The following is a 22,698-nucleotide window of genomic DNA, read 5'->3' on the forward strand; positions in this document are numbered from 1 at the left end:
GGCGTCGTCCACACATGCTCAGAGGCCCTCCAGATGTGGCTGGAGCTCATCGGGGCTTTCCAAAACCCAGACAAACAGAGAAACATAGAACTAGACGGCATATAAGGGCCGCGGCTCATCTAGTCTGCCCACCCCAATGACCCTCCCCTACCTGTCACTGTGAATAGATCCCACATGTCTATCCCATTTGGCCTTAAAATCAGGCACGCTGCTGGCCTCAATGACCTGAAGTGGAAGACTATTCCAGCGATCAACCACTCTTTCAGTGAAAAAGAATTTCCTGGTGTCACCGTGCAGTTTCCTGTCCTGATTTTCCACGGATGCCCCCTTGTTGCCTTGGGACCCTTGAAAAAGAAGATATCTTCTTCGACCTCGATGCTGAGTTTTGGAAAGTCCGTCTGGGCACCTGGACAGTCCTCTTTAAAGAGGGCATGTCTGGGTTTTCCTGAATGTCTGGTAACCCTAACTATAGCACTTAGGCACTACCTTATAGAAATAGCACCTATTATATATAAACGCCTTTGATGCGCATAAGTGGAGTGTACCTCTTGGTGAGTTTAAAGAATTGCCTTCATTGTGTCCAGTGAGGCTCTGTGAGATGCTCAGGATCAGACGGTTAGGATTGCCAGGTATCCGGCCTTTTATTGAGGATTCATCAAAATTTTGCATTAATGTCCAGAATATACAAGGATGGCTAATGTGACTAGGCATTTTTCTGAGTAAAACCTCTATCTTCAGTTGCGTAATCCCTCCCCCCTCAAGTGAGTTCTCTTGCCCTGTCTGCTTCCAGTGTAACTAGCACTAGAGAACGTGGGTAAAGTCCAGCCAATGAGAAGGAACTGAGGGCTAAGTATTGAAGGATGCTCTAGCTGAAGGGAAGAGGTGATTTGGAGGAAGTTCCTGTGTTGTAGAAGTTAAAATTTCTGCATGTGATGGGGGCAGAAGAGAAATAAACTCCTTAAAAACTGCCAGTATACATTTCTATAGGAGAAGAGTTTCAACAACTGCAGCATGCATACATTAATTCACTGTAACACAGTGATTAAAGACTTGCACTTGCAAACTGTCTTCCTCTCTCATTTTCTCTCCCAATCACAAAGAAAACCAAAAGATACACGCACACACATTATACAAGCATGCGCAGATATATACATACCAAAAATGCACACACACACACAATAAGCATGCAAAATAGAAATACAAATGATGGACAAAAGAGACACACACAGGTAGCATAGATAAAAATACAGATGTGTGAGTGCATGCATGCACACACATACAGAGGGGTAGGAAAGAATTCCATCAGCTATGCTCTGCATGCTTTCCCTACTTGTTTAACCTCTAAGCCTTCCTTACCTCCACATTACACTCATTCAGGGGACAGAGAAAAAGTGGCTCACGATCCAGGTACAGGTATGCATATTGCTTTCGGAAATTCTCCACCAATCCCAGCAATGTCAGCTCTGCAGGTGAGTTCTCTTTGTATGATGTTGGGAAATTTGATGTGTCAATTTCGACCGAATCTGACGTTCTTCATGAAGTTATTTTTTTAAAAAAAAGAAAAATAGAGTGAAACTAAGAAAATGCCATATTTTCTCTACTTTTGGTTGGAATACAGAAACTTACAGTTTTATTTGATGAACTCTTTAATGAAAATATTATGGTGAGTGGTATAAATTGTTAGCTGGATTTATAAATAAGAAACCAAAAACTGGTCTTAGGGACATTTGGAGTATTGAGATTAAGCACCAAATTACTGCATCTCAATGGCCATGAATCTGGACTTGGAGGTTGATATGTACAATGTCAGCATCTATGAGACAAACTTGTTTTTTTCTGTTAAATAGAGCATTATGGACCCCTATTCGTTTACAAAAGTTAGATAGCTCCTAGTCAAATAAATGTTGGCATTGTCATCTCGAAGTAGGGATTTTAGATCATTTATTGTTCTATTGTCCACTTATTTTGGCTTTTTGGAAATCAATATGGGACCAAATAAATTGTTTATTGGAAAATCCTGTGGCATTATCCTATGATACTGTGTTATTTGGGATATCAATGAGAGCTAAAAGTAAAATATCATCTAAGAACAACAGGCTTTTATTAATAATGACAGGAGTCCGCCATACAACAAATTACGAGCAATTGGAAGAATTGGAAGAGGCTTAACTATAGTTTTTGGTGGAATTCATTGTGTCATATGTATAAAATGAAAAGAACATTAGCCATTCAGAAAGGGAATTTTAATAAATTTTAGGAGACTTGGGAGCCATTAGCAAAATATTGTAAAGTCTAATCATTGTTTTCCCCTATAAAATGCACATCCGGGAGAGGGGAGATTGGGGGTCTGATAGGATAATAAATTTAGATATATTGAATTGAGGGTCAATATAGAAATTATATATGTCGGTCATTGTGATTGTTTAGGAGGGAGGGGGGATTAATTCTGAAATAGATATTAATAGAATATTAAGTGTGCTATTGAAGTAAAAATGTTGCATTTATTGTTACACTTATTGTAAGTTTTGAAAATAATAAAGAATTGAAAAAAAAAAAAAAAAAGAAAATATTATGGTGGAACATGGGGTCCTTCCTGAAAAAAAATGACCAAGCCAGAATTGAGATGTCCTGCTCTAACAAGCAAAAACAAAAAGCCCCTCTCACAGCTATTCTCAAACAGAAAAAACATTCAGATTTCTTATTCAAAAATATGTGACAAGGATATTCTTATCCTGGAGATGTTCATTTTGAAGAACCATTTTATAAACTGAAACATTTAAATTATAAACAGTGGGGGAGTGGGAATGGGAACAAGGATGTCTGTCTGGCAGCAATCTTAGAAAACTACTGTACAGACAGCCTTGCAGAATAGAGAAGTACCCTAGGGGCTAGTACAGTGGGCTATAAACCAAGGGACAAGTTCAAATCCTACTGCAACTTTTTTATTTAGGTAAATGTGATTCCTTCAGGAACTGAAAGTACACCACTTCAATAGCCTTCAAGTTTCCAGGTATCTTATATCTTTAGGTTGTTGTTGTTAGGTGCTATTGACTCATGCTTGAGTCCTAGCGACTTGATGAATTACAGATCAAAAAGAAATTGGTTTTGTGCTAGTCAGGAAAGGTCCTCCATCATCATCCCCATAGTTGTTTTCAATGTGTACAGTCATCTGATTGCAGGTCACCCTCTTCACCTGGTTCCTTCAATCTTCCCAAACATGATGCCCTTCTCCAGTGATCTCTCTCTTCTGATCATGTGACCAAAATAAGACAGTTGTAACTTCATCATTTGGGCTTCGAGTGACATAGCTGGCTTGATCTCTTCCAGAATCGATTTGTTAGTTCTTCTGGTGGTCTACGGCATGCCTAAAATCCTTCTCCAGCACCAAATCTCAAATGAGTCAATCTTCTTTCTGTCTTCTTTCCGTAGTGTCCAGCTTTCGCATCCGTAACTAACCACTGAGAAAATGAATGCATGGACAAGTCTGATCTTCGTTTGGAGCATTACCTCCTTGCCTTTGAATATTTTGTTGAGAGCCTTCATTAAAGAGTAACCAAGTGCTATTTTATTTTTTTGTTTCTGATGAATGTGATTTTGCTCATTTTCTGGAACTTTGCTGCTTGAAAGATATGGTTTTGAATTCTCTTTTACTACTAATAAAGTTGTTGACAACGTCATCATGTCACAGAGAGTGCATCTGCCTTTCGCGGGGCTTTTTAACTGCGTCAGAAGTTTTCGGCCGCCATTAACTTTGATGATTTACTCAGCTAAGGAAGGAGTAAAGTCTCTTTAGAACTCACTTTTAATGCTTTTGAAACAAATTTTCACTATTGTTTTTCATCAGCCATTATTTTTTGAAGATATGAATTTGAAGGGGTTCGGCTCCTGAGGAAGATAGCGAAACAGCTCTGTCGGGCAAGAACGGACTTTCCTTTCAAAGCAGATAAGTTGATATCTTTGATATTTTTGATATCTTTTTTTGTGCTGATTTTTTGACTTTTAATATAGCTTCATTAGAAAACTAAAGACTTTTTTCCTGCCCAGTGAGGGGATACTGTGCATTTACTAGTTTCGGGACGGTGATTTTTCACTAATTTAATTATTAAAAAGGCTCAGACATTATGATGTACGGGGCGGACTCATTTTACATTACAGGGCTTGTTCCCATATGAGTCGTCAGCCTGTGGGATCTTATAGAAGGAAAAATTATGTTCTTACCTGTTAAATTTCTTTCCTTTAGACGCAGCAGATGAATCCAGAGACTAATGGGATAATACACATCTACCAGCAGGTGGAGATAGAGAACTGAATAACAGGTAGTCCCATTGGTTGGCACACTCTCTGTTTCCTCAGTATTGCTCCTTGCCCAAGCATCCGGAACCAGAAACAAGGCCCATACGTAAAAAACTTCTTTCCCACAACCAATATCACAAACATGAATGAGAACACAACTACCAACTCAAACAAACCGCGGAAAACCCGCAACCAACACACAGTGAGCAAAGAACCAGCAAAGAACCAGGGAGGGACTCTGGATTCATCTGCTGCGTCTAAAGGAAAGAAAATTAACAGGTAAGAACATAATTTTTCCTTCCTTTTCAACAGCAGCAGATGAATCCAGAGACTAGTGGGATGTAGCAAAGCAGTCCTCAAGTCAGGTGGGAAGCGAATGCCGCCTCCGCAATAACCGAAGCCCCAAAGGCAGATTCCGCACGAACCGCCACATCCAATCGATAATGTTTCGAAAACGTATTCCGAGAAGACCAAGTAGCTGCACGACAAATCTCCAAAGAAAACCCCCTGGACTCCGCCCAAGAGGTAGACATCGCCCTAGTGGAATGAGCACAGAGCTTGTCCGGCAACCGCTTACCCGACGTCAAGTAAGCAGACGCAATGGCCTCCCGGACCCAACGAGCGATAGAAGCCTTGGACGCCGCCATACCCTTGTTGCGGCCTGCGAACAACACAAATAGGTGATCGGAACAACGAAAATCATTAGTAATCTGGAGGTAATGCAAAAGAATCCTACGAACATCCAGCAAACGCAGAGAAGAGAAACGCTCCCCCCAGTCCTCCTTCCGGAAAGCCGGAAGGAAGAGAGACTGGTTCACATGAAAAGGGGAGACAACCTTCGGAAGAAACGAAGGAACAGTCCTAACCGACACATCGGAACTCGAAATTCTCAAAAAAGGATCTCTGCAAGACAGCGCCTGCAACTCAGACACTCGCCTGGCTGAAGCCAGAGCAACCAGAAAAACCACTTTCAACGTGACATCTTTTAGAGTAGCGCTCATCAGAGGTTCAAACAGTGGCTTCTGCAATTCCCCAAGGACCACCTTTAGACTCCACTCAGGACAGACCTTCCTAACAGGAGGCCGAATATGCTGAACCCCTTTGAGAAAGCGAACGATATCCGGTTGGGATGCAAGGGAAGAACCAGATAACCGGCCCCTATAGCAAGCAATAGCGGCCACCTGAACTTTGAGAGAATTAGAAGCCAAACCCTTGGTCATCCCCTCTTGAAGAAAGGAAAGAATGGTAGAGAGAGAAGCCTGGAAGGGCGACCGACCCTGAGCCGCACACCAAGAATCAAAAACTCGCCAGACACGCGCATAAGAGGCAGAGGTGGATTTCTTTTTTGCGCGCAGCAGAGTCGAAATAACCTGTTTGGAATAACCCTTACGCCTCAGCCGCGACCTTTCAAGAGCCAGGCCATAAGACCAAAGTGGGACGGATTTTCCATCCAGATTGGGCCCTGAGAGAGCAAGTCTGGAGTCACTGAAAACAACAACCAATCGCCCGCAGACAGAAGCATCAGATCCGCATACCACGGACGATGCGTCCAATCCGGGGCCACCAGGATCACTGTGCCCGAAAACTGAGAGATGCAATGTAACACCCGACCTATCATCGGCCACGGAGGAAACACGTACAGTAGAGAACTCGGAGGCCAAGCAAGAGACAGCGCGTCTATTCCTTCCGACGCCTGTTCCCGGCGTCTGCTGAAGAAGCGAGGAAGCTTTGCATTGCTTGACGAGGCCATGAGGTCCGTGTCCGGGAGACCCCACCTCTGCACTATGAGAGCGAATGCCTGATCGGAGAGCTCCCATTCTCCGGGATCCAGAAGATTTCTGCTCAGGAAGTCCGCCTGAACATTTTCCTGACCCGCAATGTGAGCCGCCGACAGCAGAGGAAGATGAAGTTCCGCCCACCGAAGGAGCAGAAGTGCTTCATTTGCCAGCTGAGGACTTCGGGTACCGCCCTGCTTGTTGATGTATGCCACCGCCATGACACTGTCCGAAAAAACCCTCGTCGGGCGATCCCGAATCATGGGCAGGAACGCCTGGAGCGCAAGCCTGGCCGCTCTCAGTTCCAGAAGATTGATGGGCCACTGAGCCTCCTCCTGAGACCAGACTCCCTGCGCTGAGGATTGTAGGCAGAGAGCTCCCCAACCCAACAGACTGGCATCCGTGGAACTATCATCCACGCCGGAGTCACTAAAGGCATGCCCCTGAACAGATTGCAATCGCTGAGCCACCAAGCCATGCTGAAGGACGCCTGCGGTGTCCACTGCAGATGACGATTGTAGTCCTGAGACACTGGGGACCATCGAGCGAGCAGAGACTGCTGTAGCGCTCTCATGTGGAAGCGCGCCCAAGGCACCACTTCCAGCGTGGCCACCATGGAGCCCAGAACCTGAACATAATCTCACACTCTCGGTCTGGGCGACCGGAGAAGGATACGAACCTGAGACTGCAACTTCTCCCCCCGGTCTTTGGGAAGAAACACTTTCCCTACCGACGTGTCGAACAGCACTCCCAGGTGTTCCAACGACTGAGACGGGAGAAGAGAACTCTTTGAAAAATTGATGACCCACCCCAAGGATTGAAGAAGGGAGATCACCCGTCGGGTAGCTACCAAACTGTCCTGCCTGGAAGACGCTCTGATCAACCAGTCGTCCAAGTAAGGGTGCACCCGAATCCCTTCCTGGCGAAGGAAGGCTGCCACCACCACCATGACCTTGGAGAATGTCCATGGAGCTGTGGCGAGGCCAAATGGTAGGGCCCGAAACTGATAGTGCTGGCCCAGGATCGCAAAACGAAGAAATTTCTGATGCGGCGGCCAGATGGGAATGTGCAGATAAGCCTCCTTGAGGTTGAGAGCCGTAAGGAATTCCCCCGGTTGAACAGCCGCTATCACCGACCGCACCGTTTCCATCCTGAAATGTCTGACCCGAAGGAAGCGGTTGACCCTCTTGAGATCCAAGACCGGTCTGACCAAGCCCCCCTTTTTGGGCACAACGAAGTAAATGGAGTATCGCCCCTGTCCCCGCTCCGCCGGAGGCACTGGCACGACCGCCCCAATTTCCACAAGGACCTGCAGAGTGCTCTGCACTGAATCTCTTTTGGCCCCAGAACAAGAGGAGACCAAGAAAGAATCTGCGACGGGAGAGGAAAATTCTAACTTGTAACCGTCTCGGATAACGTCCAAAACCCATTGATCGGACGTGATTTTGGCCCACTCCGCCAGAAAGGAAGACAGCCGACCCCCAATGGCCCCGACGGAGAGAGCCGACCTCCCGTCATTAATTCACGCATCCTTTCCTTTCTTTTATGCCTCTCCCCCCATTCATATTTCCCTTATTCTCTTTTCTTTTAAAAATGTAGTTCAATCTTTTCCTTTTGCTCCAGTTCGTGACTTGTGCCATGTCTTTTGTTTTTTCTTCAGTTGAATATTTGTTCCCCATTTTTATTGTAAATCGCTTAAATTTTATGTAAAGCGATTAAACAAATTTTAATAAACTTGAAACTTGAGAGGCAGAGAAAGGGGGAGGGTTTGTAAGCAGAAGAAAGACTAGAGAGAGAAAGGCCTGGACCAAAGGGGAAAGATAGGAGGCAGATGCTGGACTATGGGAGGTGCAGACAGAAGGGGGAGAGACCCTGCGGAAGAACAGAGAGATGGAAGATCATAACAGAGGAGGGAGAGAGAGGGATACCTGGAACAAAGGTGGTGGTAGGTACAAAGGAGAAATGACACTGGATCTGGGGGGGGGTTAAGCAGAGGGAAAAAAGAGAGAGATTACATCCCCTCTTTTTATGCTTTGTAAACTCTTTCTCTTCTCTCTTCCCATATTTTTTAAACACTGCTGGGGTCCGGGTGGGCTGGGTAGACTGGGGTTTGGCAGGACGAAAGGAATTCCTTTGCGGAAACCGAGGTCTAGAAGGAAAAGAAGCACCATAAGCCGGCGGAAAAGACGGCTTCCCAGGCCTATAACGTTTAACATCCCGGAAACGATTCCTGGCCGTCAAAGACTTCAATGGAGCTCTAGGTTTATCTTCCGGCAATCGCTGGGTCTTGGAATCACCAAAATCCTTCACCAACCTATCCAAATCATCCCCAAATAACAAACGACCCTTAAAGGGAAGTCTCACCAGGCGAAGCTTGGAAGCCGCATCCGCCGCCCAGTGACGGAGCCACAAGGATCTCCGAGACACCACAGAAAGAGACATTTGCTTAGCCGAAGCGCAAATAACATCATAGAGTGCATCCGCCACATATGCAAGACCCGTCTCCAAATCCGGGAAATCGGTCGGAACAGAAACTCCTGACTCCATCATTTTATCCGCCATATCTTGCGCCCATTGAAGAAAGGCTCGAGCCGCATAAGAACCACACACCGCCGCCTGCAAGGTAACAGCCGCGACATCAAAGGACATCTTAAGAGAAGATTCAATCTTCCTATCCTGGATGTCTTTGAGCGCTATACCGCCCTCGACCGGCAAAGTAGTCTTTTTAGTAACCGCCGCTACCAAAGCGTCCACCTTTGGGTTTGCAAACTTGTCCAGCTCGTCCTGCGAAATGGGATACAATTGGCGCATAGCCCGTGCCACGCGGAGACCAGCCTCCGGAGTGACCCACTGAGCTGAAATCAGCTCATGCATCGCTTCGTGGACCGGGAAAGCCTTAGCAGGCTTTTTTGTGCCAGCCATGAGAGGATTAGCCGAGCCCGCCGCCTGCGGATCCGGCTGTGAGATATGAAGGCCCTGGAGCGCCTTAGAAATAAAAGCTGGCAATTCCTCTCTATGAAATAGACGTAGCGCTGTAGGATCATCCACTTCCCTAGACAGCGCATCCTCAAGCTCTAAATCAGCAACTTCCCCGTCCTCCAACACTTCTGGAAGCTCCAGCGACAAGGCTGAGCCGGACGGAGGGTCATCCCCGTCCATAGCCGCCACTCTGCGCCGTTTTGCCGCTTGAGACACAAAAGGAGGTCCACCGGCAGGCAGTACAGGAGACAGGGCAATAGCATTCTCCCGGGGCAGCGCAGGCTGAGAGCTTTGAAGCAAAAAAGCCTGATGCAGCAACATCACGAACTCCGGGGAAAAAGCCACCTGATTAACAGGAGCTGTGAATGGTAACACATTCCCTTGCCCAGAAACCGGCCCCGCACAAGAAGAAGCCGACAAACCACTGACCGCCGGCAAAACCGCCGAAGTGCACTGAAGCGGAACGTCGGCGGCCGCGCGAGCAGGAGAATCAGGCCGGAGCTCAAATGCGCGGGAAACTTCAGGCGCGACCTGCACCTCCTCCCCCATGGCGTCGGAGCAGCCCGCCGAACAGAGGCCCGAAGGTGTTCTCCGCTTACCACAGCGGGAACACCTTTTCACAGCCTCTGCCGCCATAACCCCCAGACAAACCGCCGAACAAAGGCAAATCAGGCAGGCAACGTAAACACACCACGAGGCAGCTAAACACCCGCGAGCAGACCAGCAGACCTAACACCATGCACCAAATGCAGAAAAAGTCAAGCTCTTACCCGAAGTGACTTGTTAAAGCTGGTAGTTGCAGAGAGGAACTGACATAAACAGAACCGACTAGCAACAAAACTCTGGTCCCTTTTTTTTTTTTATTTTTTTTTTTTAAGTTTGAGGGGGAAAGAAGAAAAATTACAGGACCAGGAAAGACAGCCTCAATCCCAAAGGAGAGGAGGGTGGAGCAGGGACCTGGGGGGGGCCAGATGTAACTCCCAAAGATGGCACCGCACAGCCAATCACCCCAATCTTACTGAAGAGAAAATTCTCAACAGAAGAGAAAAACAACCAGCCAGAATCCAGGAGCTACTGGAAAAGCGACTACCCCTGCTGGGAGATAGAGAATACTGAGGAAACAGAGAGTGTGCCAACCAATGGGACTACCTGTTATTCAGTTCTCTATCTCCACCTGCTGGTAGATGTGTATTATCCCACTAGTCTCTGGATTCATCTGCTGCTGTTGAAAAGGAATACAAGTTCCCCAGTACTGAGGTCTGTTCCCTATAAATCTTTAAACTCAAAGTTTGAGTTGTATTTCCACTTTGCACGGTATAATCTCATTGTAGTGGGTTTGATGGTGAGAGATTGTTTACTCTCTCCATACAGATTGCCAAAATGTTGTAGATTCTATTCTTATGTTCATACATCCAGACCATGCTATATGGACATATTCAGTGTTAGAAGGCCATATCCTGACTTTATATAATCAGTATTTGGACATCTACATAAATGCCAGTTTTCAGACATACAAAACAGGAATACAGTTTCTAAATTAACCACCATGACATCTTTAGCAAGATATGGCCTCCAAAACAGCATCAGGGCAGCTAGAGAGAGGAGGAACAAAATATGCTTCCTTCTAGCAAATAGCCTGCGGCTGTGCACAAGAATTCTCTGTGGGCATGTGTCTATATCAAGCATTGTTTTATTTTGCATTAAAGCTTCCACTTCAACCATTTCTTCATGTGTATTTGGTAGACTGCTGCTGTCATTGCTGGAATAGCTTATTCAGGAGCCTCCTGTGAGGAACTGTACCAGAAGCTTGGCTGAAATCTAGACTACATCTAGCACATATTGTCAAACCAGTTCTGTGGTCACCCAGTCAAAGAATCAATCATATTCATTTGGCACAATTGTCCTTTTGTAAACCATGTTTTCACAGATCTTGTAACCCATTGGATTCTAGTAATTAACTATCCATTCCTACATTAGTTTTCCAACCACTGAACTGAGGCTTACTGGCTGATAGTTCTGCGCTTGTTCTCTGTCCTCATTTATATGAGGAAGGATCATATTGGGCTCATAATCGAAAGAGAAAAACGTCCAAAAACCAGCCTAAGTCGGCACTTGGACAAACATTTCTCAAAAACGTCCAAGCGCCGAAAATAAAAATGGGTTTTGGACGTATTTCTACACGACCTAGGCCTTCATAGTGCCGTTCTACGTCCAAAGCTAAACATGGTGTTTCGGGAGGCGTGTCGAGGGCGGGAGTTGGGCAGGATGTGGGCCGGCTTAGACTTAGTCGTACAGCATGTATAACCGAAAGTTATACAGCCCAGGATCGACGGATAAGCACTGCAAACACATAACACAGACCCCCACACACTACCCCAGTGATCACCCCCCCCCTAAAAATTTTATTCACAACTTTAAATTTCAGCCTCCAGACCATCATCACCTGGCAGCCGGGCATAGGAAAGCCTATTCGTCCAGCACAGAGGCAGCTTAAGTCATCTTGGGGGTGGGTTAGGGACCCATAGAGAGGAAGACCCATGCCCATAAGCCCCTGTTATCACTGCATTGATACTGAAACATTTGCACTGCCCTATACACCTCCAAAACCCTTTTGTACTGACATATAAGTGGCTCCTGAAGCCATAAGGGCTATTGGGGTGGTAGATAAGTGGGTCTAAGGGATTCTGGAGGTGGTTTGGGGGGGCTCACTGTGACCTATAAGGGAGCTGAAGTGAGGAGATGCCATGGCACCCTTTTTGTGAAGTTCACAGCAGTGCCCTGTAAGGTACCCCACTATTTAGGTGGCATGTCTGGGTGTGCAGTCCATCACTTTGCAGACCCCTCCCACATCCAACAGGGCTTGTTCTAGGCGTTTTGGACTTGGACGAAAAGTTGGACGGAAATGTGGTATAAAGATGGACGATTTAGCGACTTGGACGATCAGATCAGCAGGACGTATAATTAGACGATTTTCGAAAGTAAAAAAAAGTTGGACGTATCTTTCGAAAATGTGTCTTAGGCTCTTTTTAACTTTGTACGACTTGCGAGATGGACGTAAATGGACTTAGACGTCCCTTTTGATTATGCCCCTCCAACTGTTCATCTCTAATCCTGCAGAACCTCTCCCATCTTCAAAAATTTATTCAATAAATCTTTAAGAGGATCAGCCAGGATCTCTCTGAGTTCCCTCGAAATCCTGGGATGTATTCCAGCCAGCTGCATGGTTTTACCCACCTTCAGATTTTAAACATTTTTTTTCTGTGAACGGTGCAATATCTCCTCCTTTCTCATATATTATACCTTTGTCAGCTGAGTGAATTCCTTCTCCTGGATTTTCTTCTGTGAGCACAGAATTATTTACTTACCAAGCCTGCTTTTGACGCATCACTATCCATATAGCAGTTCTCAGCATCTTTCAGTCTCACCATTCCATTTTTAGCCTCCAAGTTCTCCTGACAGCACTGGAGCCTCATGGTCTTTTGACATGGTATCAGCATTTTCAGAGCCCATTATGCACTAACCTTGGACATGCCCAACTTTTCATGAATTATTTTCCAAACTCCCCATTTCTTCAGCTATTCGAGAAACCTTAATTCGTCTGTCTGACAAAATTAAATCCTCGAATTTCTTGCACATTTCTGTGCAAGTTGCTTCCCACAGGCCATCCACACCACACTTAAACTGCTTGCTCCAAAATTTTACTTTGTAGGATGATGGGGCAGACTCACCATAAACTGCAGTCATACGTTCATCGATCTCCTTTGGCTTTTTCCCTTCTTTTGTGAGAAATTTTATCACTGAATGTTGTTCTAAGTCTAGCTGTTTCTCACTTTATTCGCACAAGGACTCTCCTGACATCCTGTCTCACGGAATGTTAGATTCGCACTGAGCTGCAACTGTACATGTCACAACATGCACAGACTTGTTTCAACACGCTTGCTACTTTCTTTCATACTCGGGTAGCTAAATTATCGAATGCCCCTCATAACTTATTACAGTTTTTTAATAAGATGTTTTTGGGGTCTACTATTTTTATTTTGTCACATGGATTGTATAGTCCCCCAACTCTCCTTTTATTTTCACAACAACCTTATTTAAAGAAAAGAATGTGCTGCATCTTATTCACATCTTATTCAAAAGATTTCCCAATTGGACCCCCTCTTTTACTAAACTACGCTAACCGATTAGCATGCATTAGCGTTTAGCGCGCGCTAAATAGATTAGCGTGCGTTAATTGGTTAATGCACCTTAGTAAAAGAGGGCCTTAGTGTAGATATACAAGTCACATTTCAGTGAAAACTAGAACTCAGAGGCTTCTGGTTAAACCCCCCCCCTAGATTTCCCAGAAACACATTTATAAACTGAAGGCTAAAGTAAGACTCTCCCTACTTATGTGTTTCCCCATTATAGAAACTAGGCACACTAGGGCCAATACTCAGGGAGTTACTTTCTGCTTAAACATTAACAGGATGATTTTTCCAAATATCTTTAAACATATTTTCAGACAATGTATCCACTTAACATGGACTGTCATATATGCATCCTAAATTTAAATAGATTCGCTCTTTGGCAAAATTAAAACAGCTATGTACATTTGACTGCTGAAAAGTTCTCAGTCCAGCCAACAAAGCTGGGGCAATCTCCATCATGGGCTATTCACTTACTCGTAGTCCAGTGATTTTCCACTTTTTCATTCTGTCAGAAAATACGGAATGAAAAAAGTAGAAAATTGCTGGACTAAGTGTATAGCCCTTGAAGGAGACTGCCCAAACTTTGATGATTGGTCTGTGAACTTTTCAGTGGCCCCTTGTATATGGGCCTAGAGTACTTAAATAGATATAACTGGATAGTACTGAATATTAGCACTATCCAGTTTTCTTTTAGCCCCACCCCTTGCTTTCCAAACTTATCTGTATAAAATTTGGTTGAGCATAGAGAAGCCTAATCAACAGTTACATAGTAGACCAACTCAAATTTTCAAAACAACAACTTATGCAGTTAACACTTACTATAGACAATTGTGGTTGCTGTAAAGCTGCACAAGTTGGGCAACATGTGCAGTATGTGTGGATTACTCAAGCATAGCTGGTACTTACTGAGGGGTGAGTATTATTTGCACCTCTGCACCTGAGAATGTCTCTTCCAGATGGTGATATTCTTCCTCAGTTATACTACCTTCCTCTTCTACATGCTCTTCCTCTTGTTCTTCCTCCTCTTCCTCTTCCTCTTCTTCCTCCGCCTCAACCACTTCCTTCGCCTCAACCACTTCCTTCGCCTCAACCACTTCCTTCGCCTCAACCACTTCCTTCGCCTCAACCACTTCCTTTGCCAAGGCCTCCTCCATATTAGGTATTAGCTGTCTGCTTAAAAATGAAAACTTGTTTGGAATACAATTTGCTCCATTCAAATTGAAATGAACAAAAGCACACAAATTTCATATAGCATTTTTCAAAACTGCTACGACTATATAATAATAATAATAATAATTTTATTTCTTATATACCGCTGTACCGTGAGGTTCTAAGCGGTTTACAGTAGAAACAGAAGAAATGCAATAAGTAAGATTAATTAAGATGAAGAGAAAGTACTTAGAGTTCCCTGACTGTCCCAAAGGCTCACATTCTTGCTAAAGTACTTGAGAAAATTTGCAGTTCTGTTAATCCCCTATCACAGCAAACATGGAGGGAGAAGTGTAATTCTTTTTTTTTTTTTTTTAAATCATTTTTATTAAGGAAGCAACAAGAGAAACAAGCAGAGTACATAGGTAAAATAGCAGAGACTGCAACGGAAAGTATTACAATGGTCACCTGCAACAGCACTGAAGACAGCAAGAAGACATAAGAATATCCAGGAAAGCGAACAGCCCGTTTCCCTCATCAGCTCCACCAATTTTCAATACAACATATCCAACCCAAAATCCCCCTGCACAAAGAACAACATACACTCCACACTAATCAAACCAGCCACACCCACAAACATTCACCACACACTCCCCCATTCAGTCAGTCCCCCCCCCTCCTTACCCCCTTGTCTGGAGACCAGAGGTAACCGTAGGAACGCCTGCCACAAGGCCAAATAAGCCAACACCTCAGGGTTGGAAGAACTTTTATGATAGCGAAGCTCAAAACGTGCCAGTTCAATCATCTGGCGAACCCAGCAGTCCAAAGGGATAGGCCCTGCTTGAGTCCACAATTGTAATATTAGACGTTTAACCGTCAACAAGGTCAGGTAAATAAATCGCCTCTGAGGGACAGTGAGGCCTTGCTCTTCCAGCAGGGTCTGATCGCCAAGAAGCAACGTTTTGTAATCCCATTCTATAGTACGCTGCAGAACTAAGCGAAGCTGCGCAAAGGAGGAGTTCCATATAGAGAGCTCAGGGCATTCCAGGAAGGAATGTAGGAGCGTTCCCGGGGCCCCTCTGCATTTGGTGCAAACAGACTCCTCCCATAAACCCAAGCAAGCACCCCGTTCAGTAGTGATGTAAGCCCGGTGAAGGATTTTAAATTGGGTCTCCTGCCAGGCCGCGGACTTCACAAATACATGCAAGATCTGAAAAAGTTCCATAAAGGATTCAGGAGTGTACCATGTAGCCAGGTCCCGATTCCATGATTCACGTAACAAAGTCAAAGGCCCCTGAGAAGCAGAAGAGCGAACCACCCTGTACCAAACTGAAAGAGAACTCAGTGCCGCCGGTACACTCAGTAAATACACATCGAGGGGTCCGCAAGTCCACTCCTCGCCATACTGCAAAAAAAGACTCTGATAGTAATGACGCGCTTGTAAATAAGAGAAGAATTGAGTTTTAGGAATATCCCACTTATCCTGGAACTGGGTAAAAGAATCAAAAACACCCGTGGCCCCATCCAGCATATGAGAGAGAGTCAAGGCCCCCCTGGAAGCCCAAGCAGAAAATGGAGACCGACCAAGGCCCGGGGGGAAGCTGGGAATACCCTGAAGTTGCAAAAAGGGAGAAGCCCGGGGCGAGCGAGCCTGCACCCGGCGCCACCACCTCCAAGCCTGGCAAAAAGGACGCAAAAACTGCAATGTGGATGGCAATGTGCCCCTCATACTACTAGGTGCATGCACAAGATTCAAAAAGGTAAATGGTGCACACCAACCAACCATCAATCCCGGCAGGGAGAATCTAGCCACCCCCGACACCCCCTCATGAACAAAATACATTAAAGCCGCTACATTATATGCACGAATATCCGGGAGACCCAAACCCCCCTCCCGCTTAGAAAGCGTCAGCTTCACATACGCAATACGCGCTGTCCGGTGGCGCCAAAGAAACAGGGAGAATAGAGATCGAAGTTTGCGGATATCCCGCTGCAGCACCCAAAAGGGCACTGCTTGCAGAGGATACAACAATTTAGGTAATAAGATCATTTTAATCAACACTGCCCGCCCTAAGAGAGATAGCGGAAGATCCCGCCAGGCCGAGCAAAGAGCCTGAATTTTATCCAGAGCAGCCAAAATATTACTCTGATACATAATCTTGGGGTCCGTGTGCAGATAAATGCCAAGATACCGCATCGGTTTTCTCACTGGAGGGATCTGCAGGCCAGCGTACCAGGGCTCCCAGGCAAGACCCGTCAGAGGCAACAATTCCGATTTCTCACAGTTCACCTTAAGACCGGAAAGAATACCAAACTCAGACACCAAACGGAGGACCACAGGTAGATGACGGGGAGTCTGATCCAAAAAAAGCAAGATATCGTCTGCAAATAAAGTAATACGACACTCCGCTGTCCCTATTTGGATACCACGCAAATCCGAGCTAGAGCGGAGCTTAATAGCTAGCGGTTCAATAGCTAAGTCAAACAACAGAGGAAAAAGGGGACAACCCTGACGCGTTCCCCGGCACAAGGGAAAGGGCTGCGAAAGGCCTCCATTGATAATGAGGCGCGCCTGTGGCTGCTTATAAAGGCCCTGAATCCAAGTGAGGAATGCCCCAGCCATGCCATATTCCTGCAATACCCAAAAAAGGTACTGCCAAGATATACTATCGAAGGCCTTTTCCATATCAAGCCCAACAATCGCGGAGGTACACCCTCCCCCCCTGTGATCATGAATAGCCTTGAGCAGATTCATGGAGGCATACCGCTGGGGAACAAATCCCACCTGATCAGCCCCAACAAACTGAGGGAGGAATACATTCAGCCAAGCCGCCAGGATAGAGGCCAACAACTAAACATCCTGATTTAACAAGGAAATCGGGCGATAAGAACCAACTTGCGTAGGATCCTTCCCAGGCTTCGGGAGCAATGTGATATGAGCTAGATTGCTCTTAAGGCCCGCCGTAGGAGAAGTAAGGAAGTTGAAATACTCTCCCAGATGCTAGCACATCAGGCAGTAACTTATAATACTCAGGGCCAAACCCATCCAGACCCGGCGATTTAGTAAGTTTCAGCTTTGTGATTCTCAACCGAATTTCCTCCAAAGAAATAGGGGCAATCAGCTGCTCTGCTTGAGCTTCGGAAAGCCGCAGAAGACAAATATCCCGAAAAAAAAGATCCCGGTCCTCCTCCGAGAAGTCCCTCCTTGCGTAGAGGTCACTATAGAAAGCCACAAATTGCTCCCTAATTTGAGATTCCTGAGTGAAACTCTCTCCCCATGAATTCCGCACCAATCGAATGATTTGTTTCTTCCGATATGGCCGGACCAAAGTCGCGAGAAGTTTGCCGGCCTTCCCGCCCCACTGATAAAGACAAAATTTCTGATAATAGATATCCTGGTGGGCACGATGGTCCAGAATCTCATTAATCTGGGAACGCAGAGACTGAATTTGCTGGCCGGCCGTCCCCTGTAATGTTACTCGATGACGTTTACGGAGCTCCGCCAACCGCCCAGAAAGGGCAAGAAGTTTTTCCCCCTGTTGTTTTTGGATAGTAGCCACAAACTGGATGATATGCCCCCGCAGCACTGCCTTAGAGGCATCCCAGAACACCGCCGGGTCGATGTCAGAAGTATTATTATACAAGTCATAATCCAACCACCGAGCACGCAAATACTCATGAAACTTCTTATCATAATATAAAGCGGCAGGAAACCGCCAGGAACTGTTCCCCCGTCGGTCCGTAACCGCCAGGACCATCACGACCGCCGAATGATCGGAGAGCGTGGTTTCTTCAATAGAAACTTTGTCCACCCAGGGGAATAAAGCATGGGATACTAGAACATAATCCAATCTAGAATACATGGAATGAGGATGGGAGTAAAGGTATACTCTCGATCAAAGGGGTGAAGGGTTCTCCAGACATCTACCACTGCTAACTGAGCACAGAAGAAGTTCACTCCCTGATGGGTAGTGTTCTTTAACCGCAGCCTGGCAGGAGAGCAGTCAATAGTCGGGTCAGCAGTAAAATTAAAATCACCACCCACAACCAACTGATAGGAAGGATATTGAGCTACAATACCCAACAACCCCGAGTAGAAGCTATGGTCATAGACGTTCGGGGCATACAAATCACAGAGGAGAAACTGGAAACCCCATAATTCCCCTAAAATCAAAACATAATGACCATTTTTGTCCTGAATGGTCTTATGAACGTGAAAGGGTACATTTTTATGAACCAAAATAGCCACCCCCCGTTGTCTGCCATTATATGCCGAGTACCTCACATCCCCGACCCACTCCCTGCACAGCGCTAATTAGGTGAGTTTTCTTGGCTATGCAGAACCCCAACAAAATTGATATCAGCCGATAGCCTACAGCTAAGCACTGCCAATGAGGTAAGTTACCATCCGATCAGTCCAAAAATGAGAGATATATTGCCGATTAAACTGTGCCAAGATTGGGAGAGAGGTCTAGAGAGAGACATCCTTTCAGGTCGAGTGCATCACGTGACCTCCGGGAGAAGTGTAATTCAAATATGTCAATTACAGAAAGCAGTGATGAGAAGACATGGAGGAGCGTTTTCAAAAAGGGAAAAACGTCCAAAAATCCAGTAGAAAAAATACCAGTAACCATTTTCAAACCAGAAAAACAAAAAAACATTTTGAAAATGATCATTTTCTAGATGTTTTTGAGCTTAGTGCTTAAATCACTCTGAATATTGGGCCCATTTTCTTCTTCTCTATTGGAAGTGTAATAATAATTTGAAAACAAAGTATGGAAAGCTGGAAAATATAGTACACAGAAAGAATCTTCAACTGATTAATTTTCCTAAGATTCCAGGGATTTCAGTGAATGATATGTTTAACCCCCTCTTCTACGAAATTGCGCTAGCAGTTTCTAGCGTGGGGAGCCACACTGAATGTCCTGCGCTGCTCCCGACACTCATAGGAACTCTATGAGCATCGCGAGCAGCGTGGGCCATTCAGCACAGCTCTCTGCGCTAAAAAATGCTAGCATGGTTTCATAGAAGAGGGGGTAAATGTTATATGTTGGAAATTTTGAAAGTTCTTGCACAACCATTGCAACCAGTTTCTAGTCTTTTTTTTTTTTAATTTATTATCCTCTAAAAAGAAACAAGTAGCAAAGGGGATTGAAGCTTTTTCCCCTATCTTGCAAGATAGTTTGGATCTGACCTCCTCCTTGGCATCCTCTAAGGAAGGAGCAGCTATACCAACCATTCTCCTTATCACTTTTCCCTTGGACCAGGGGTGGGCGACACCGATCCTCGAGGGCTGGAATCCAGTCGGGTTTTCAGGATTTTCCCAATGAATATGCATGAGATCTATTTGTTTTCAATGCATATTCATTGGAGAAAATCCTGAAAACCCGACTGGATTCCGACCCTCAAGGACCAGAGTTGCCCACCCCTGCCTTGGACTATGATATAGATTGGATATTAAAGATGTACTTTAGATATCATACTGTTAACTTTTGTTGTTGTTTTTTAAAGTACAGGCTTCTCCTGGCATTGCAAAAGCCACATAAATGCATTATAGACAGTTTTTGTTAATGAAATCAGAGTTTTGGCCTTAGGAGGGTTTTTAAAAAAATATCAGCCTCAAACTAATGGTATTTTTATGTCTCTCTCAATTGACTATGGTCTTGAGAAATAAGATTGTGACATCTGCACAGGACTCTTTTGATTACTGCAGAAGAACCTAAGCTGTAGGCACTGTGAGCTCTCGTTTAAGGTTTATTATCTAGCTCTAGGATTTTTCTTTCTTACTTCTTTGAATGAATATTATTTTTTCTTTCTATTCATTTGATCTCTTGCTCCCTTCATAAACTTATAACAGTATCCAGGGTTGTTTCTCATTTGATTGTAATTTTTTTAATTTTGTTTCTACTGGTACTAGTATATTATGGTTTTTCTTAACAAGGGATAATTTGCTTGTATTGTGTATTGAAAAGTCTAACAAAAAACCCCCAAACAAACCAGAGAAAAACACCTTGGGAGTTACATGCAGGATATACGTAAGCTCAGGACCTTAAGGTACTCTGATGCTGTTTGTAAAGCTTGAGGACAGTAGATGAAACCACTTGCATTTGAGATGATAAGCCAGTGGTTCTTAAGCCTGTCCTGGGGGACCTTCAGCCAGTCGGGTTTTCAAGATATCCCTAATGAATATACATCCTATATTCAAATTAAAACTATTATCAAAATAAATATATTCTATAAATATATATATATATATGCGTGACAGTTTATTTAATAATTTTTCAATTACTATAAATACTTCACATAATAGCACACAACCTCCCCCCCCAATCCATACACTTAAAACAACTTTATAAATGTCCTCTCTTCAGCAGAAAAGCACTAGGAATGTCTACATCGTGGCACAAATTATTCAAATTCCTATGTAACCAGTTTAACACTTGCTGTAGAAAACCTCCACAGATGATGCAAATAGCAGATAAAATAATAAATCTCCAAAATCTGTGCAATTTATGTCCAATGAAATCGCTCGATCATTTGCTCAACATGAGACTGTGTTTCACCCCAAAAGGGCGTCTCTTCAGGAGCTAATGGATGTGAGGCTCCGTCTGCTACAAACATACATAATAAAATTATACTCCCACTTTACTAACATACTCATTAATTATTTTTTATGAAAACATTTATCATTAATCTTATCATACCTGTGTATTCATCATATTAAAACTTGAAATGGCAACTCGGAAGGAGAAAATATCCAAACCAGTCTCACAACAGCAATCTCACAAACCAACGTTTCAGTTACAAGTAAATCCTTCCTCTTCCTGTTCCCTTTTCATCTGGTCACTGCACTAAATCAGGTGCCATTCAACTTCCTTATTTAATCCATTAGGCTCCACCATATTCCAAGAATATATTACACGTTGCTCTTTCTTCCTTAAAATTTCAGAAATGTTACCTCTGTGTAATTGGACCTTTATCAATATAACAAATCTAAGGTCACACAATTCATGTTTATATTGGCTCCAATGAGCCACTAAGGGCATTGAGCAATCCTATGTTTGATTTTGCATCTAGTTTGACCTAAATACCATTTATGGCATGGGCACTTGATCCCGTACACGACCTGGCTTGTATTACAATCAGTACTTTAGAACTATTCCTAGTGCTTTTCTGCTGAAGAGAGGACATTTATAAAGTTGTTTTAAGTGTATGCATTGTGTGTGTGTGTGTGTGGGGGGGGGTTGTGTGCTAGTATGTGAAGTATTTATAGTAATTGATAAATTATTAAATAAACTGTCACACACATATATATTTATAAAGTATATTTATTGTGATAATAGTTTTCATTTGAATACAGAATTTATTATCTAATCTTTTGATTAGTAAAACTATTGAATTGTTTTAATAAGTACTAAGCTTATTGCTAATGAATATACATGAGAGAAAATTTGCATGCCTACTACCGCAAATCTTGTTCATGCATATATTCATTAGAGATATCTGGAAAATCTGACTGGCTGAAGGTCCCCCAGGCCAGGCTTAAGAACCACTGATATAAGCAAACCTTGACACTACAGAAGGGGAAGACACTATGCTTACAAAAAAGGGGGAGCTATTTTAATTTTGTTCTATAACAAATAAATGGCTGAGAGTACAATAATAAAACTTGGTTTACAAATAAACCTGTGATAAAATTTGTCTCCGTCCCCACGAGCTCGTTCCCAGCAAACCATCTGATCCCATCCACACAAGCCTCGAATAGTTTTATACTGAACTTATTATATTAAAGTAGAAAAAGAAACAATATTCTGTACAATTGTCAATTTATAAATCAGCATCTTCTCCCCACTTTCTCTTCCCCATTTCCCTTCAGCATCCTCAGCCCACTCTCTCTTCACTTCCCTTCAGCGCACGCACATAAAAACAAGCAAGCAATTTTATATCATTTTCATTCTATTCATTCATAGAAATTAAAGTCTAAATAATGCCAGTCACATAACAAAATATAATTTTACAAAAATAATTCCCTGCACAATCAAGCCTGTAAGGATTACTAGATGTCTTTCAGCAGCTCCCCTCCCTCCCTCCCCCTTACCTTCATGGCCAAGTCAAAATGATCTACCAGCAATAAAATTTTTAAAAACAGAAAGCACACTGTATGCAGAGAAAATGTTAATTATCATTTATATTCCGCGGATTTTCAAAGAGGTCAAGGCAGATGACTTTATGCAATGTCACCTCAGTAACAACTATACAAAAATAGACAAATATACCTCCTCCCTTTTTACTAAACTGCGACAGCGGTTTTT

General features: G+C 44.0%; 1 protein-coding gene across 7 annotated transcripts in view; it reads right to left on the bottom strand.

Moving 5' to 3' along the window:
* The window catches only part of DRC7 (dynein regulatory complex subunit 7), a 179,393-nt gene that overhangs the window by 154,401 nt on the left and 2,294 nt on the right, over positions 1-22,698 (bottom strand). For 2 of the 7 annotated variants that reach the window (XM_033943627.1, XM_033943626.1), the window contains exons 3-4: positions 14,144-14,407; positions 1,357-1,531 (exon numbers count right to left, since the gene is read on the bottom strand). In XM_033943627.1, coding sequence (XP_033799518.1) covers positions 1,357-1,531; positions 14,144-14,391 — 423 coding nt within the window. In that variant the 5' untranslated portion in view covers positions 14,392-14,407. Of the gene's footprint in view, positions 1-1,356; positions 1,532-14,143; positions 14,411-21,090; positions 21,160-22,698 lie in introns of those variants that run through there. The other 5 variants (XM_033943628.1, XM_033943629.1, XM_033943631.1 and 2 more) reach the window with 3 other exon arrangements.

Source organism: Geotrypetes seraphini, chromosome 4, assembly GCF_902459505.1.
Source record: "Geotrypetes seraphini chromosome 4, aGeoSer1.1, whole genome shotgun sequence".
NCBI lineage: Eukaryota > Metazoa > Chordata > Amphibia > Gymnophiona > Dermophiidae > Geotrypetes > Geotrypetes seraphini.